A 15884-nucleotide genomic window follows, 5' to 3' on the forward strand; every position below is an offset into this window, starting at 1 on the left:
TTCTCAAGGAAGAAACTAACCATCTAAATCACGCACTGCTAGCAAACGGCTACTCCAAGAATGAAATCAGAAGGGCCATTGAACCAAACAAAAATCAGAAAACTCAAGAAAAACAGTCTCCCATAGGAAAGGTATTCTTGCCATTTATTAAAGGAGTCACTGATAGGATGGAGAAACTTTTGAAAAAACATAACCTACAAACAGTGTTTAAACCCACCAAGAAAATACAACAAATGCTACGATCAGCAAAAGACAAAAGAGACCCCCTCACCTCTGCAGGAGTATATCGTATACCTTGCAGCTGTGGAGAAGTTTACATCGGGACCACAAAACGCAGCATACAAACAAGGATAAAAGAACATGAAAGATACTGCAGACTTGGCCAACCTGAGAAATCAGCAGTGGCTGAACATGGACTGACACAAACAGGACACAGGGTCTTATTCCAAGACACTGAAAGACTGGACAATTCTACCAACTATTTTGTCAGATTGCACAGAGAAGCCATTGAAATTCATAAACATCAGCACAACTTTAACAGAAAAGAGGAGAGTTTAAGAATGAATAAGGCTTGGCTTCCTGCCCTGAAAAACCTCCAGACAAAGACAACATTCAACAATAGCCATACAGATTAGTTTTGGATTACACACATTAACAGATCACTTCAGGATACAATGGTTCCATATTAACATACCATACCCTCATTAGCACATTATCTTGATACTTACAGGACAATACTTTTGCAGGACAATACTCAGCTCAAACCCAACCCCTCTCTGACTATATATTACTCTTCCTACACCCTTGACACTGAGAGACACTGTCCTTCAGTGTTACTACTCTGAAGATGCCTGCCACAGTTGCTGGCGAAACGTCAGGAAAGAAAATTCCAAGACCACGGTTACACAGCCCGGATAACCTACAAGAACCAAAGTTATAAACCCATCATAAATTAATATTTTCAATTAAAAGTTCTCTATTATAAAATATATATATTCAAATATTATTCTAAGTTTATTGTTTAACTAACAGTTATGATTAAAGTTTATTTTCAAATTCTATAAATTTTTATTTTGAACCTTGGGGTCCCTGCACCGAACAAAAAAGCCCCAGTGGTCCCTGGTCAAAAAAAGGTTGGGAACCACTGCCCTAAACGGATCCTGCATTAAGCAGGGGGTTGGACTAGATGGCCTTCAGGGCCCCTTTCAACTCTTATGATTCCCCACCAGAGCAGAACCTTATCCAGCCGAGCTGATTGCTGAGGAATGTCCAATATTACTATTTTTAAAAAGATGCTGCGGTTTCCCTCCCCCCCCCCCAACACTCCCTCCTGAGCCCCCCCACCCAACCGCTCCTGAACCCACCGTAGCGCCAAACCCATTCCTCTTTAATACGGCAGGTTGCAGAGGACAAAACTGTTCACGGATTAATCCGTTCGCGCGCTGCTGGAGGCAAGCGGCGCCAAGGGAGGGGGCGGGGCACCCACTTGCAGCCCCGCCCACATCCCCGCCTACATCCCCGCCCACTCCACCTTGCGCGAACCTCCTCCTCCTCCTCCTCCCACGTTGGCTCTCCTGTTTGGCTTCCCCCCCCCCAGCTGTTCGGCGTCTGCGCATGCGCGCGGCGTGACCGGCCCTTCCGAGATGGAGCCGCTCCTGGGCGAGTGGCCGCTGCGCTTCTCCCGGCTGCCCATGTTTCCCTTCTTCGACATGGCGCACTACGCGGCCTCGGTGATGTCTCTGAAGGAGCAGCGGGGTGAGTGTCTTGCCGGAGGGGTGTTGACTTTCTGCCAGGGTTTGACGCTGGGCTTGTGCAGAGTGACTTCTCTCAGGGGGCGGGGGGGGGACCTCCTGCCTCTGGGGCAGGGCTCCCGTTTCTGCTCCTCCTATCCCAGAAAAGCATTTTAGGTATCAGGGCTGCACTTGGGGGGGGGGGCAGGGAGGGACAATAGCAACTCTGACCGTGCGCAGAGTGCGATTCTGACAATACTGAATAACCCGAATCTGTCCTTTGTACTTCGTATAAAAAAAGTGTGCAGCCATAACTTTTGTGAGTGTGCCAGGCTTTTATCTGTTGTCAGTAACAGGAATAACTTTTGAGTATGAATAACCATTGAGTATGGGAAAATATTATAGAGGGTGCTTCTGATCATGTGCAGAGTGGATTTTTGCTCAGTAATGGGTAGTCCGCCCTGACCTGGATGGCCCAAGCTAGCCTGATCTCTCAGATCTCAGAAGCTAAGCAGGGTCAGCCCTGGTTAGTATTTGGATGGGAGACCGCCAAGGAAGACCAGTGTAGCTGTGCAGAGGAAGGCACTTCACACACACACACACACACACACACACACACACACACACACACCCTCTGACCTGGATGGCCCAGGCTAGCCTGATCTCGTCAGATCTCAGAAGCTAAGCAGGGTCAGCCCTGGTTAGTATTTAGATGGGAGACCACCAAGGAAGACCAGGGTTGCTGTGCAGAGGAAGTCACTGGCAAACCACCTCTGTTAGTCTCTTGCCATGAAAACCCCCCCAAAAGGGGTTGCCATAAGTCGGCTGCGACTTGACGGCACTTTACACACACACACAATGGGTAGTCCTCCTTTTGTATAATAAAATTTCAGAATAGTCCCTATGGATCTTAAGACTGTGGATCTGGTGATTGCCAAATGAGCCCGCCAGGTTAAAGTTTCATTGAACGTTATCCCTAGATATTTGAAGGTGCTGGATTGCTCTACAGGGGTTCCGTCTATGGACCAATTAAACTTGTGAGACCATCACTTTGGTTTTGGCATAGTTGATACTTAAGGCCTCTTCTTTACAGTACTCACCTAGTCATCATTCTTCACACATTGATAGGTTAGAGGAGGGGAGGGGGCTTTTAATACCAATTATTAAGCACTCACGTGTTTGAATTCCAGAGTTACACTGTCCCTGGAAATTTAGGGGGCATCCTTGATCACTTTGGGGGTGCGCTTGCTCATTAAGAATCTTACAACGTGCCCCCTGACAACATCCTAAATCTATAATCCCTGTGGTTTTATGCTAGACTTCTCTGCAGTCTCCCATAAATAGTCCATTTTTTGATGTTGGGAGTTGCTCCAGCAGGGTTGGAATTTTCTCCTCTTCATTACTGCTTTGCCGCCTCTGCTCACCTCTTGCTTGGTGTCACTGGCACGTACGAGTCAGGCCGCAGGAAACATTTCTCCATGCCGTGCAAACTTTACTTAAAGTAGATTCCTTTGAGATGTGGTGTTGGAGGAGAGTGTTACGGATACTCTGGACTGCCAAAGTGGGTTATAGATCAAATCAAGCCTGAACTGACCCTAGAAGCTAAAATGACTAAACTGAGGCTGTTGTATTTTGGTCACATTATGAGAAGACAAGAGTCCCTCACCATTTTTGCATGGTAATTAGCAGCGCGTTCCAGGCTGAATTGCCCTGCAGATTTTTCTGAATTTTGCACGCTGAACCGTCATTCCAGAAGTGACTGCGAAGCCTGTGCATACCTGCTTCGCATTACTAAAGAGACCATTTAACGCGACCTTTGGTGTTTGCCACGAAGAATCCCCCTCAAGGAACAATGCAAAACAACAGAGGCGCGTTAGCTATGCATATGCTAATGGATATGCAAACAGGAGCAAAGGAGCAGGTGAGTGGGGGGAGTGGAACTTCTCCTTTTGCGTCGGGACCGTGAATAGGCATTTTAAAGTCACATTTTAAAAAAGAGCTTTGAGTGAGCATCAAAATTGACCATGCAAAAATGGTCCCTGGAAAAGACAGCCATGCTAGGAAAAGCTGAGAAGCTCAGGAAAAGAGGAAGACCCAACAAGAGATGGATTGACTCTATAAAGGAAGCCACAGCTCTCAATTTGCAAGATCTGAGCAAGGCTGTCAAAGATAGGACATTTTGGAGGACACTGATTAATAGGGTCGCCATGAGTCGGAAACGACTTGACGGCACTTAACACACACACAGAGAGGGTGCTCATTTGCCACTTTGGCTTCCTTCTGCAGAGTTACATATGGTGACTTTTCTCTAATGTCAAAAGTGAACTTTTCTAGGGACCATTTTTCTTAGAATGTATTGAATAACAGGAGCAATTTATCTCATATAAGAAAGTTCACACATTTGAATACCTGAAACATGTGCTGTGTATGAGAGTAGGAAAGAGTGTTGCTCAGCGTTAGTGTCAGCTGTCAGCACTTAGGCAATGACAGGGGATGCTTATCTTACTACTCCTTTCCTTTTAAAAGCACCATTGCCTCTCTTCAAACTGCGTGTCATGCTTATATTTCTGGCTGATCTCCTCTTATGCCACCCGCGCACACCTGCCAGTAAAAATCTGAACCTTTAGTGACCCTCTGTTGGCTGCCATAATGGACTGGAGCCCAAGCACGGTATCAGACGAGGCAGAGATTATTGAGGGAACTAGAAGTTCTGCCACACCCTGCTGGCACCAAAAAAGCCTGAAGACATAGATTGGAAACTGTGGCAGGGGTCTGTGGTGGAGGGGATGGAAATATGAACGCCTGGGAAAAAAATGAGAAAAAAGTCAGTTTGGACTTTCCCCCTGTTTTTCTGATGGAAAAACGAGAAATTTTGGGGATGCATTTGAAAACTATGAAATCTTTTGTTGTATAAAAGCAAAGTATAGTAGGGTAAGAAGAATTGTATTAAGTATTAGTATTGCTTTGATAGATAGTCTGGAAGGTATTAAGCATTAAGTATTAGTATTGCTTAGACAGATAGCCCAGAAAGCAGCGGAAATATTGATAAAAGATTTAAGTAGATTATTGATCAAACAAATGACCCGAGCGATTAATTCAAAATGAACTCCCTGAAAGATAGTTTACATTGTATGTATGTGAATGGTTGATGTTTGTTTGCATGTTTTTGGAAATTTCAAATAACTTATTTTTTAAAAAGAAATATGTTGTTTAAAATGAGTGCAATTGCTTTTTAAGGCAAGGCTATAGTCACGTGAAATGTGTGGTAAGATTTTTATGTAAGTTGATCAGCATTATCTATTGATATTTCTCTGTATACATACAACATATTTTTCAAGCGCATATTTATTGTTTAAATATGATTAATCCTGTCTACAATTGATATGATGCGGTATTGAAAAAGTCAGTATTTTCAATGTTATAAACTTTAATCCAGAATTCAAATATGCTGTTAACCCTATTATGATTGTGTGTTTTTGTGCAGATAATGCATTACTACAAAACTTGTTTTTCTACTCTTTTCCTACCTGTTATGTGGCAAAACGTAATATACATGTACAAGGTGCTGGCATTGGCCTTTAAAGCCTATATGGCTCAGGGTCTGCATAACTGAGGGCTGCCTTCTCCCATATGAACCAGAGGTCCTGCTTTATTTCCCCCACCCCCTTATTCCATTCTTTATGCTTGTGGACCAACAGGTCATAAGCAAAACAAATTCAATACATTCCATAATACATAAATAACCAAATATACAAAAATATAATAGCTAAACAGTACAGTTAAAAAGAGGTATAATTAAAAACAGAAATACATGTTGGCAAGTTGGACATGGAGTGTAAAAAAGAAATTAAGCAAGAATCATACTCTTCATTAACTTTGACAATATCCAAAGGTACACCAAATAATAATTAACAGAGCTATTTTAGCCTTAAATGCCTGGATAGCAACTGGTAAATAATTGCCTCCTGTGGTTCGAAAAAAATCTCAGGAAGGCTGCTGAGTGTACAGATGCTAGCTTCATGGCAGCAGTCATATGGGGCCTGTCCAGGACATATTATAGGAAAAAGGGATGCCCAGGTAGCGTAATTTATTAACCTGCTCAGTTGTGGCCATCCATATTCCATGAAGATGGGACCCCTTTACAAAATACTACAACCTTAGTCTTTTGGTAATTTATTTCTAAGGACTCTTGGGAGCAATAAGATGCAAACGCGCTTAGTAGATGTCTTAAACCCACGCGAGACCGTGAAAGCAGCACAGCATCTGCATAGAACAAATTTGAAACAGGTGTCTGGGACAAGTGAGGAGGGTGCCTTTGCCATATGAAGCTAGATGAATGGCAACCTGGGAAAGGGCCTTCCTGGTTGTGGCACCAATATCATTCAATTACCACCTCCCCGGGCAGATTTGTCTGTTCCCTTCTTTTTTTGCTGTTCTCAAATTATTTTTTGCTGTTCTCAAATTTGAGCGAAGAGGTGCCCCTTGTCTAAAAAGATATCTTTCCTATGGTTAATTGGGAGCAAGATGGCAAGCATGACATTTTTTTACCATGTTGCTTCTTGAAGGGAGCTCTTTCCAGAGAGCTTCTGGGGCAATTCAAGGTACCTTAAAGGGCCTGAGACCCAGATACTTCAGGGAATATCATCCCTCACACAGGCTTCCTAATGTGCTTGTGTTACCTTTTGGGCTCTGAGCTGAGTGCCACAGCTAGTTTTTTTCTGCAGTGGCACAAAACTGTAATCATAGGGAAGCTTACAACAGTATTTACGGTGGAAGTTCTGGAGCCGACCTGCTGATGGTGTGTGTGTGTGCGTGTGGGAGGTTGGAGACTAAGGACCCCCCTGAAGCAGGCAAGCCAGATAATTTGTTATCCTAGGATAACTGGGTTGTGTCAGATTCATTTATTAATAAAGCAAATGCCATTAAAAATATTCATATCAGTTACAGAATTAAAATTGGAGAATATACAGTAACTAAAATGATAGGATATACGATTCATAGACTAAAAGTAATAGAAATAAGAGGGATGTTCAGAACATATTCCTGTTGCTTTAAGAATCTAAAAAGACCGTGTTTGAGACGCAGCATCCACTTTCAAAGTCAAGCATCCAGTTTCCAGAAGTGCCCTGCCATTTAGAAGAAGAGGAGTTGGTTTTTATATGCTAACTTTCTCTACTACTTAAGGAAGACTTAAACTAGCATACAATCACCTTCCCCTCCCCACAACAGACACCCTATGAGGTAGGTGGGGCTGAGAGAGCTGTGACTAGCCCAAGGTCACCCAGCTGGCTTCATGTGTAGGAGTGAGGAAACAAATCCATTTCCCCAGATTAGCCTCTGCCGCTCATGTGGAAGAGTGGGGAATCAAACCTGGTTCTCTAGATCAGACACCACCGCTTCCAGGAACCTCCTAAGCAGGGCATGAAAGCAACAGTCTTCATTGCTGCTTGTCCCCCAGTATCTGTCATCTTGGAGGTTTCTTTAGCTACTGTGGCCGATAGCCATTGAACATTTTAGGAAGATGATGTCTATCTAATTCGTTTCATAAAGTCATCTAAACCAGTGTCTAACACCACATCCTAGGGCAGTGATGGCAAACCTTTTAGAGACCGAGTGCCCAAACTGCAACCCAAAACCCACTTATATATCGCAAAGTGCCAACACGGCAATTTAACCTGAATACTGAGGTTTTAGTTTAGAAAAAACAACACATACATTAACATCTTTTGCCTTAAAGGCAAAACACAATAACGGAGCTTTCAATGATACAAACAACTTTTTATTGAAAGGTAAAAGTTTGCATTTGGCATGCTTTTGAACAATTAATGTTTGTTCAAAGCCCCTAAGCTGGGCGGCGGAGAGTCCAGGGAAGGGGGGGAACTTTGAACTGCTCCGTGCTGTGTGGAGCAGTTCAAAGCCCCAGCTGGGCGGCGGGCAGTCCAGGTAAGGCAGTCGCGACGGCTGATCAACTTACTCGTGCGTGCCCACAGAGAGTACTCAGTGTGCCAAGTCCGGCACGCGTGCCGTAGGTTCGCCAACACGGTCCTAGGGGGATGAATTCTGTAATAACTGTTTTGTGAGGGCAAAGTACTTCCTTTTGTCTGTTCTAACTCTACCACTAGGTGGTTTTTGAGTTCTATCAGTAGGACTAATTTACTTCAGTTGTAATCCACCTTTCTCCATGAGGTGCAAGGCAGATTGTATAATTTAAAGAACGTTTTTAATAAAGACAGTACAGTACTCACAGTTCTTAAAACTGGATTGTAACACATACAGACAATTAAGAAAAGTCAAGGTTACAAAGCTGAAGAACAATGCAGTAAAAGAGTAATGTGTAGAAGAAACAATGCAATCAAGCCAAATTACAAAATTAGAAAGCAGTGCAAAAAATACAGTAAGAAATGCAATTGCCTAAACATTTCAAATGGTACAACTAGAACTTGCTTCCCTTTATAAAAATGCCCTCCTGAACAATTCTGTCATTCTGCAGAATGTGTGAAACAGAAGTATGGAAACTTACCTGACCTCCTCAGGCAGGCCTTTCCACCAGGTGGGAGCCACAACAGAGAATGCTTGGGATCTGGGCAGCTGTCAATCTTACCCATTTGCAGGGTGGTACCTTCAGAAGGGTTTGCTGAGATGCACTGCTTTTGTTGGAGGGAGAAAAAAGATGCCAGTCCTCGTATATAAGGTTGGTCTGATTTCTACCAATTCCCCCCTCCTTCTGCAGATCCCCGCTATACAGCTCCTGAGGGTCCACTCTCTCTTTCTTTGGCTGAGTGAGGTGGGCTGGTGCATGAGAATCAGGACTTGCGAGCGACCCCTGCAAAGGTGACGGTACTCACTACTGGTGAGTCCCATCACAAGAAAGCCCTGATCAGGTGAATGAAGCTGCCATAGCGAGATGAGACAAAGAGAATTCTCTCTCTTGACTTTCTCTAGGTCATGCCATTCATCTCCCCACTGCACCCCCTGTCATTTTTATTTATTTTATTTATTATTTCCATTTGTTACCCCGCTTTTCCCAGCCAAAGCCAGGCTCAGAGCGGCTCTAGATATCCTAGTCTTTTCACGTAGAGAAGGTGCACTAACCCCTTAATCATTTCGGTTGCATGTTTTCTATCCTCTTCTTTGGTCCCGCAATATCTGTTGTTTCAGGGTGAGGGCATCGCAAAAAGCATCCCATCTGTATGCATCCATCTTTCCCCCACTATATCCTGCTTCTGTGCTAATGTGGAGGAGCAGGAAATGATATGCAGTATCCGGTATTTTGTCACTTACTGTGATATTAAAAACATCTTTCCCAATATCTCTCTTTTTAAATCATGGAAATTAGATTTCTGAAATGTTTTGCCTGCCTTCAGGCTTTCTCATCATATGTACTTGGGGCATGCGGATTGGGCAGCACTCATGCGCTTCACACTTCTCATTAGCTAAACCTGATAGTTCATCCTGATCATTATCTCCCTTGTTAACCTTGTCAAGTACACAATTAAGCTTAATTAACTGCAACTTCAACGCTCACAAGGAACGTTGATAGGATACATGTGAACCGAACAGCAATCTTCTAGTCCTAAACAGTCATACTTGTAGTGTCACGTAATACCGATTTTACAGCATAACTTTTTAAAAAATACTTAAATATTGCTGATCTGTACACAACTGTCAGTCTGGCCTTTGCAAAAGTATTTCCGCAGAAACAAATTTTAGAGGGGTAGCTGTGTTGTTCCGTTGCAGTCAAAATAACCAGCAGAATAAGTTGGATCCAAAGAAGGTTTTCTGCCAGCACAAAGTACTTCTGCCAGTAGAAGAGAAGGGGTGATATTTGTTGATTCCTGGCTCCTGGTGCAGTCTCCAAAGCAGAGGTGTCGAACATAAGGCCCGAGGGCCGGATCCGGCCCCTAGAGAGCTCTTATCCGGCCCGCAAGCCAGCCGAGGCAGCCACCCCTCCCCACACTCAATCTGGGTTGGCAAGACAAGACCCGGCCCAACCAAGCGACCTTTATGTCCTATCTGGCCCTCGTAACAATTACGTTTGACACCCCTGCTCCAAAGCTTCCTAAAATTGCTACTCTTGGGAGAGTGGGCACAGGGGCACCAGAAACAGCAAAGGGAAGTGTTGGGGGAAATGTGGGTTCTAGTGTGGGGAGTCATTGGCAAAATCACCCTCTCTCTTCTGCTACAGAAGTACTTTATGCCATGTAGAAATAGCCTGTGAAGCCTCTCCCCCCCCCCGTGTTTACTTTCACGTTCCTCTTCGATGTGAATGAAAGGCAGTGAAGAAGAAATCAAGTCACTAATGGCTCCTTTTAACATTGAACTCAAAGCACAGTATTCAGGTTCATTGCTGCTTTCTTTTCCCTTCAGTTTTATTGCATCCGTTTTCTTGCTTGCATATTCTTGGAAGGAAAGGATACACTTTTTACTAGTCAAAATAGTATTGAGTTGGTAATAGTTTGGAGAATCTTTCTTGGAAAGAGCAACAGTTGAGCTTGTCGTGTGAATGTAAACCTACACGCATGATAGATTAATATGATGGTGACTGGAAATTAAATACATTGCTATAGCACTATGGTCAGTGGTTTAGATGCACATTGCCAAGTTAATTTGAACAGGACAAATTGTGTGTTTTCCAAAATTGACCAAATAGTGAATGTGTTTCTGAGGGTGGCCAGTTTTGAATTATGTAGGGTGCTACTGTAATTCTGAGGGTGCTATGTATTTCTCTCCCCCCCCCCCCGAAAAATTATTTTCTGTCTTAGCATAAATCTTTAATAATGGCCATGGAAACTTAAAATCACTTACTCCTAAAATTTCAAACACTGTTTAGTCATAGTATAGTGGCTGCTTCCGTGAATGGTAACTTTTATTTCTACGGTGAAAGATGTGCTTAATGTTAAATATCTCCCGCAGAGGATGAAAGAATTTATAAGTGGGTGGAGAAATTTTCAAGCTACTTTCCTCGTGGAGAACTTCGATATCCCCTGAAGAGCCACTTGAAGTTCTGTGCAAGATGACATTTTTCCTCAGTTGGCCCAGTAGGAGAAACTTGGGGGCCGTTAAAGGGCCATGCATTGACCATTTCTCCTTTTCTGAGGAGGTTAAAGTTTGACAGAAAGAACTTGTTAATCTTGACCTTGTCCGAATTCTGTATCGTTTCAGGAGCAGTGGAAATATCACGCCACAGCCCAATTGCGTGCTGGTTTAGTGCTATGCTTCACTGCTTTGGTGGGTCCATTTTGTCTTCCTTGTTGCTCTCGGAGCCTCCAGTTGCATTTCTCGCCAATACTACAAATGTCCTCCTTGCCTCATCAGTCTGGTAAGCAGCTTTAAATGTAAGTTTGTTGTCTCTACTTACAATAGTGATAAAGCATGGATTTGTAGTTTAAGCCCTTTTTTTTTTTTGCAAGACTTGAAGAGCGACTTTTAGGGCTGTCATTCAATTAAGCTGTCAATCGAATGGATTTTAAAATACGCATACAGATTAAAAAAATGACTGCTGTCTTAAATGAAGCATTGGCTTGGATCTTGCTTAGATTTCAACCTTAGTGCTACTTCCCTGACTCCTCACGCCTTCTGTGGTCCCAAATGCCCCCCCCCAAATGCTGCTGCTTGGGGACTAGGGGGTTCCCAGGAAGTGTCTGGGGGGTGGGGAGTCCATGAAAATCACCCACACCCTTATCAATGGAAATGATTGGCAGGATCCAGCCGATTATGTACAAAAGGAAGGCATTCCTCCTCCAAAATGCTATATTATTGTTATTGTTGTTATTGTTAATAAAAATCAGATTTCTAGCCCGCCCTCAATCCCAGACAAGTCAGGCTCAGGGCAGGTAACAAGAAGATACAAGACTTATAGAGTCTTGTAAGTATTTGAAGTAAAAGATAATGTACAGTTTTTTAAAAAATCTGCCTAGTCAGGACTTTCTTATGATAGCAAAAGGTCTTTAATTTAACTAAAAGTTTAAGTTAACTTTAGCGAATTTAGAAGCATTTTGATTGTTTAGGGAAGGCATTGCCCTAACCTGGATGGCCCAGGCTAGCCTGATCTCATCAGATCTTGGAAGCTAAGCAGGGTTGGTTCTGGCTATTACTTGGATGGGAGAAGAATGCAGAGCCAGACAATGACAAACCACCTCTGAATGTCTCTTGCCTTGAAAATCCTGTGGGGTTCCCATAAATCAGCTGTGACTTAATGGCACTTTACACACACACAGGGAAGACGTTCAACACAGTATACACAGATTAGGATTTTAAAGAAAGCAAAGCAGGAGTTGCTGCTTTGTCCAGGGATGTGCTTATTTCTCACCAGGATCCAGCTTGCGAGAAGGCAGTTCAGCGGGTCTTGTGCAGAATGCTGATTGACTGGCACAGTCCCGTCTCCCCCTCCTCAATCACACCGTTTTATGTTTTTAAAATCGATTGTGCTCTTTTCAATCTCTATTTTTGAATGTAAAATTGAATGCAAGGACATGAAGCTCTCAAACTTTTTTTTTTTTTAAATGGTCCCCCTGTCTGAAGTATTGGGTGTGTGGCATGGGGAGCGCAAGGCTATATGTGCTCAAATGGCTGTCACATGAACACATGAAACTGCCTTATATAGAATCAGTCCCTTGGTCCATCAAAGTCGAATCGAAATGTTTAATACAGTCCCAGACCAGCAATAAAAAACTTTTACATAATAAAAATAGTAGCTATATACATCAATACATCAATAAATATATAATCAGACATTCGTAGGGGAACTATTAAAAACATAAGCGTAACTAGAACACAGTTAAAACTCATTCGTTGGGTTCGACCCATGCTCGTCTAGCCTTCATAATTCGCCATCCAAATTTGGCCATTTTAAAAGTTAGCTCGGTGTCTTTAACTGAGAGCAAGTTAGAAAGGCGAGTCGCTCTAGTGCTCCCTGAGTGGTCAGCTATTATAAGGGAAATGTCTTCTCTTATTTTATTATAAATTTTGCAGTCATAAATGACATGTTCAAGGGTATGCTCCCATCAGAACAAGGGCATATGCGTTCACCATAGGGGATCTTCTTGTATCTACCTTCCATTATAGCTGAAGGGAGAGCATTGCAGCGTAACAAGGTAAAGACCCTCCTATAATCAGGATTTTCCAGATGAACAAGATATGGCATCGGGATCACATTAGTAAGGGTATTTCGATTGTAACAGACATTTTTAAGTCTATTCAGATCATGCTGTCTTTCTACGTCTCGTATTCTTTGCCTTATCAAGACCCTGGCCTGCAAATACTCCATAGATAAAAGTAGTTCTTGAGAGAGACCATAGAAGCCTAATTTTTTCTTCAAACTCCTCAACCAGGGAGAGGTAAAAGTGTCGTACAGGATCAGATTAACGAGTCCTTTAGGACAGTGCTATTTTGGGCCAATAAGAAATTGCGGCTATCCATATCCTCGCTTCAATCGTAACCTCCCCAGTCTCTATTCGGACTGCAGGATTAGAGACACTGGAGGGGACTTGTAAAACAGCTCTCAAAAATTTAGATTGAATCTTCTCCATCTTGGAGTAATTTGCCATGGTCATAAGTGGCGCCCTATATAGCATTTGAGAAAGAAGTTTAGCCTTAAATAGCTTAACAGCTGCCATAACTGAGCGTCCCCTTTCGTCCAGAAAAACTTTTGTATAGCACTTTTTTGGGTATTTGAGGCAGCATAAGTTATGTGAGACGTTTTTGAACCTGATGCCTGAAAGACCACCCCCAGGTATTTATAGCAGTGCACTTGCTCTATTTTGACCCCGTTCAACCACCAAGAGTGGAGTTTTGGCTTTTTTGCAACAACAAAAAAAAGTCAGTATTGTCTACTCAGACCGGCAGTGGCTCTCCAGGGTCTCAGGCAGAGGTCTTTCACCTCACCTACTTGCCTAGTCCCTTTAACTGGAGATGCCAGGGATTGAACCTGGGACCTTCTGCATGCCAAACAGATGCTCTGCCACTGAGCCACAGCCCCTGTCAAGTACCTTTGTCTCTAAAGCAAAGAAGGGTGGAGGCCAGGCCTGCTCTGCCAGGAGGGACAGTTGTGGCAACTGCATTGAGACACCTTTCACAAGAAGGCTGCAACCCCGTGTAACCTTGGGAGAAATCCACAATGGAAATTCAGTTCAACTTATTTCCCAAATAAGAAAAAAATAGGATCAGCTTGCCCTCATCACTTCTTGAGGTGTAAGTGGAAGCCAGAAATCTAATTACTTTAAGGAGTTATTCTTTCTTTGTTGCTTTAAAAGGCACTGATACAGAAATAATAAAGAATAAAAATGAAAAAGTTGTGTAGACAAACTAGCAGTTGCTATGAGCTACAGTGGCATGTCCTGTGAATTTTTAACATGCCACCAACAGAATGCTTTGTTTTCAAATTGTGTTTGTAGGTCACCCAAAGGAGTATTTGCTGTCTTTTCACATGAGTAAAAGTACGCATTGTTCCTCTAGGACTTCTTACTAATTAGTGGAGCTTATTAGCAAAAACAGTATTGAGCCAGTCTTAGATTTCTGAATTTCAACCCTTTGTTAGTAACTGTTGTACTAAAAGAGTTTGCTACTAACTGACTTACTTCAGAAAAAAAAACACCTTTATCCTGCTAAATAAACAGGTTGGGAAGAGTCTGTTCTTCCTTAATGACTCTTGTGCCTTAACTACAGCAGTTCCATAAGCCATTTATACTTTGCCTCATGTTCTCCGCCAGACTGCTTCTGGAATTCGTTGGAGTTATTCAAGATTTTTCCGACCTTCAAAAGTCTCTTTGTGGCCACTGTGCACTTGTCCCGCATTTTCAGGAACCTGTTTTAGCACAAATTTACCGTTTGCCTCGATCCCAAAGCGAAAGAAATCGAGGCAATTTCTGTGCATAGTCTTTACATCGGTTTTTCTCCCCACACCCATTCTCACGCCCCTTCCTCATCCAACTCCTCTCCTAGAAGCCGTTTTGGTGAGTTTCAGCAGCATGTTTTAAGCTCTCCCAAGGGAGCTGGTTATTTCTCTCCCCTCCCCTCGCCTCATACGTGTTCTCTCTGGTCAGTTTCAGCAGCGAGAGTTCTTTTTAGTTTGTGAGCGCAAGACCCCTGCTTTGAGATAGCCAGAAACAAACTGGTGTGTGTGTGTGTGAGTTCTTTCTCTGCTTTGGCCGCTAGGTTCAAATTAAATGAAAGAATCCCGCTTTGGGGCTGCGTACCCAAGGCTCCCTGCCCCCCCCTTTTTCCTAGTGGGATTTTAGCGAGAAAATGCTAAAATAGTAAATATTCATGAAGAGTAGCTGAGGAAAAGACTCAGCGCTCTCTGGCGCACCCCCGCATTCAGGCAATTCAGGGGTAAATTGCCTGCGTGGGAAGGGTGAGGGAGCTCCGAGTCTTTCCCTCGGCTACTCTTCATTTATATTTACTATTTTAGTGTTTTATTGCTAAAATCACACTGGGGAAAAAAAGCAGGGGGGTGGACATCAGCAATTCTGTGCGTGCTTACTTGGGACTTCTTCTGAGTAAATGTGCCTGGGAGTTAACGTTCCCTCGTCCTCTTAGTCAGTTTCACAGTGGGAGTTTTCAGACACTGGGGTCACTCAGTTCAGCTGCTAAAACAAAAGAATCCCGCTTCGGGGTTGGCAGGGGTTGGTGACCCAGAGCTCCATGCCCCCCCTGCCTTTTTTGTTTGTTTTCCAGCTCTTAATTTATATTTACCATTTTAGCTTTTTATCACTAACATTTAACTGGAAAACCAAAAAAAGGCAGGGGGAGAGGGCTTTCAGACATTGGGGAGCAACGTGACCTGGATATCCTGCCATCTGCAAGCCAAGTTCTGCAGGTTTTAGTGGGACTTCCTTTTGAGTAAACGTGCCCGAGATGAAATGTTGCGCCCCCCACCCCAAGTCAATTTCACAGTGGGAGTCTTCAGACATTGGGGCCGCTCGGTTCAATTAAAATGAAAGAATCCTGCTGCGGGGCTGGTGGGGGCTGGTGACGTATTTCAAAACAATACATTACAGCCAATTCCAAAGCAGTGCTTTCAAGGGGAGGGACTCGGAAGCTCCACATTTTTGCTGGGGATGCATAATTGATCACAAGGTACTCCTGGAATTTCTTCAGGGCAAAAAGCCCACATGCATAGAGTTTTGAGAATTCGGATCAGAAAACTGCATTTGC

The 15884-nt window shown here is 43.3% G+C and overlaps 1 protein-coding gene across 1 annotated transcript in view; it reads left to right on the forward strand.

Moving 5' to 3' along the window:
• Window positions 1–1631: 1631 nt before the first annotated feature.
• Window positions 1632–15884, forward strand: part of TMEM38B (transmembrane protein 38B) — a 31805-nt gene continuing 17552 nt past the window's right edge. The window contains exons 1-2 of the mRNA XM_056848523.1: window positions 1632–1755; window positions 10893–11049. Of these exons, the coding sequence (XP_056704501.1) occupies window positions 1644–1755; window positions 10893–11049 (269 nt within the window). The 5' untranslated portion in view covers window positions 1632–1643. The remainder of the gene's footprint in view (window positions 1756–10892; window positions 11050–15884) is intronic.

Source organism: Euleptes europaea, chromosome 4 (assembly GCF_029931775.1).
Source record: "Euleptes europaea isolate rEulEur1 chromosome 4, rEulEur1.hap1, whole genome shotgun sequence".
In the NCBI taxonomy this organism is placed as follows: domain Eukaryota; kingdom Metazoa; phylum Chordata; class Lepidosauria; order Squamata; family Sphaerodactylidae; genus Euleptes; species Euleptes europaea.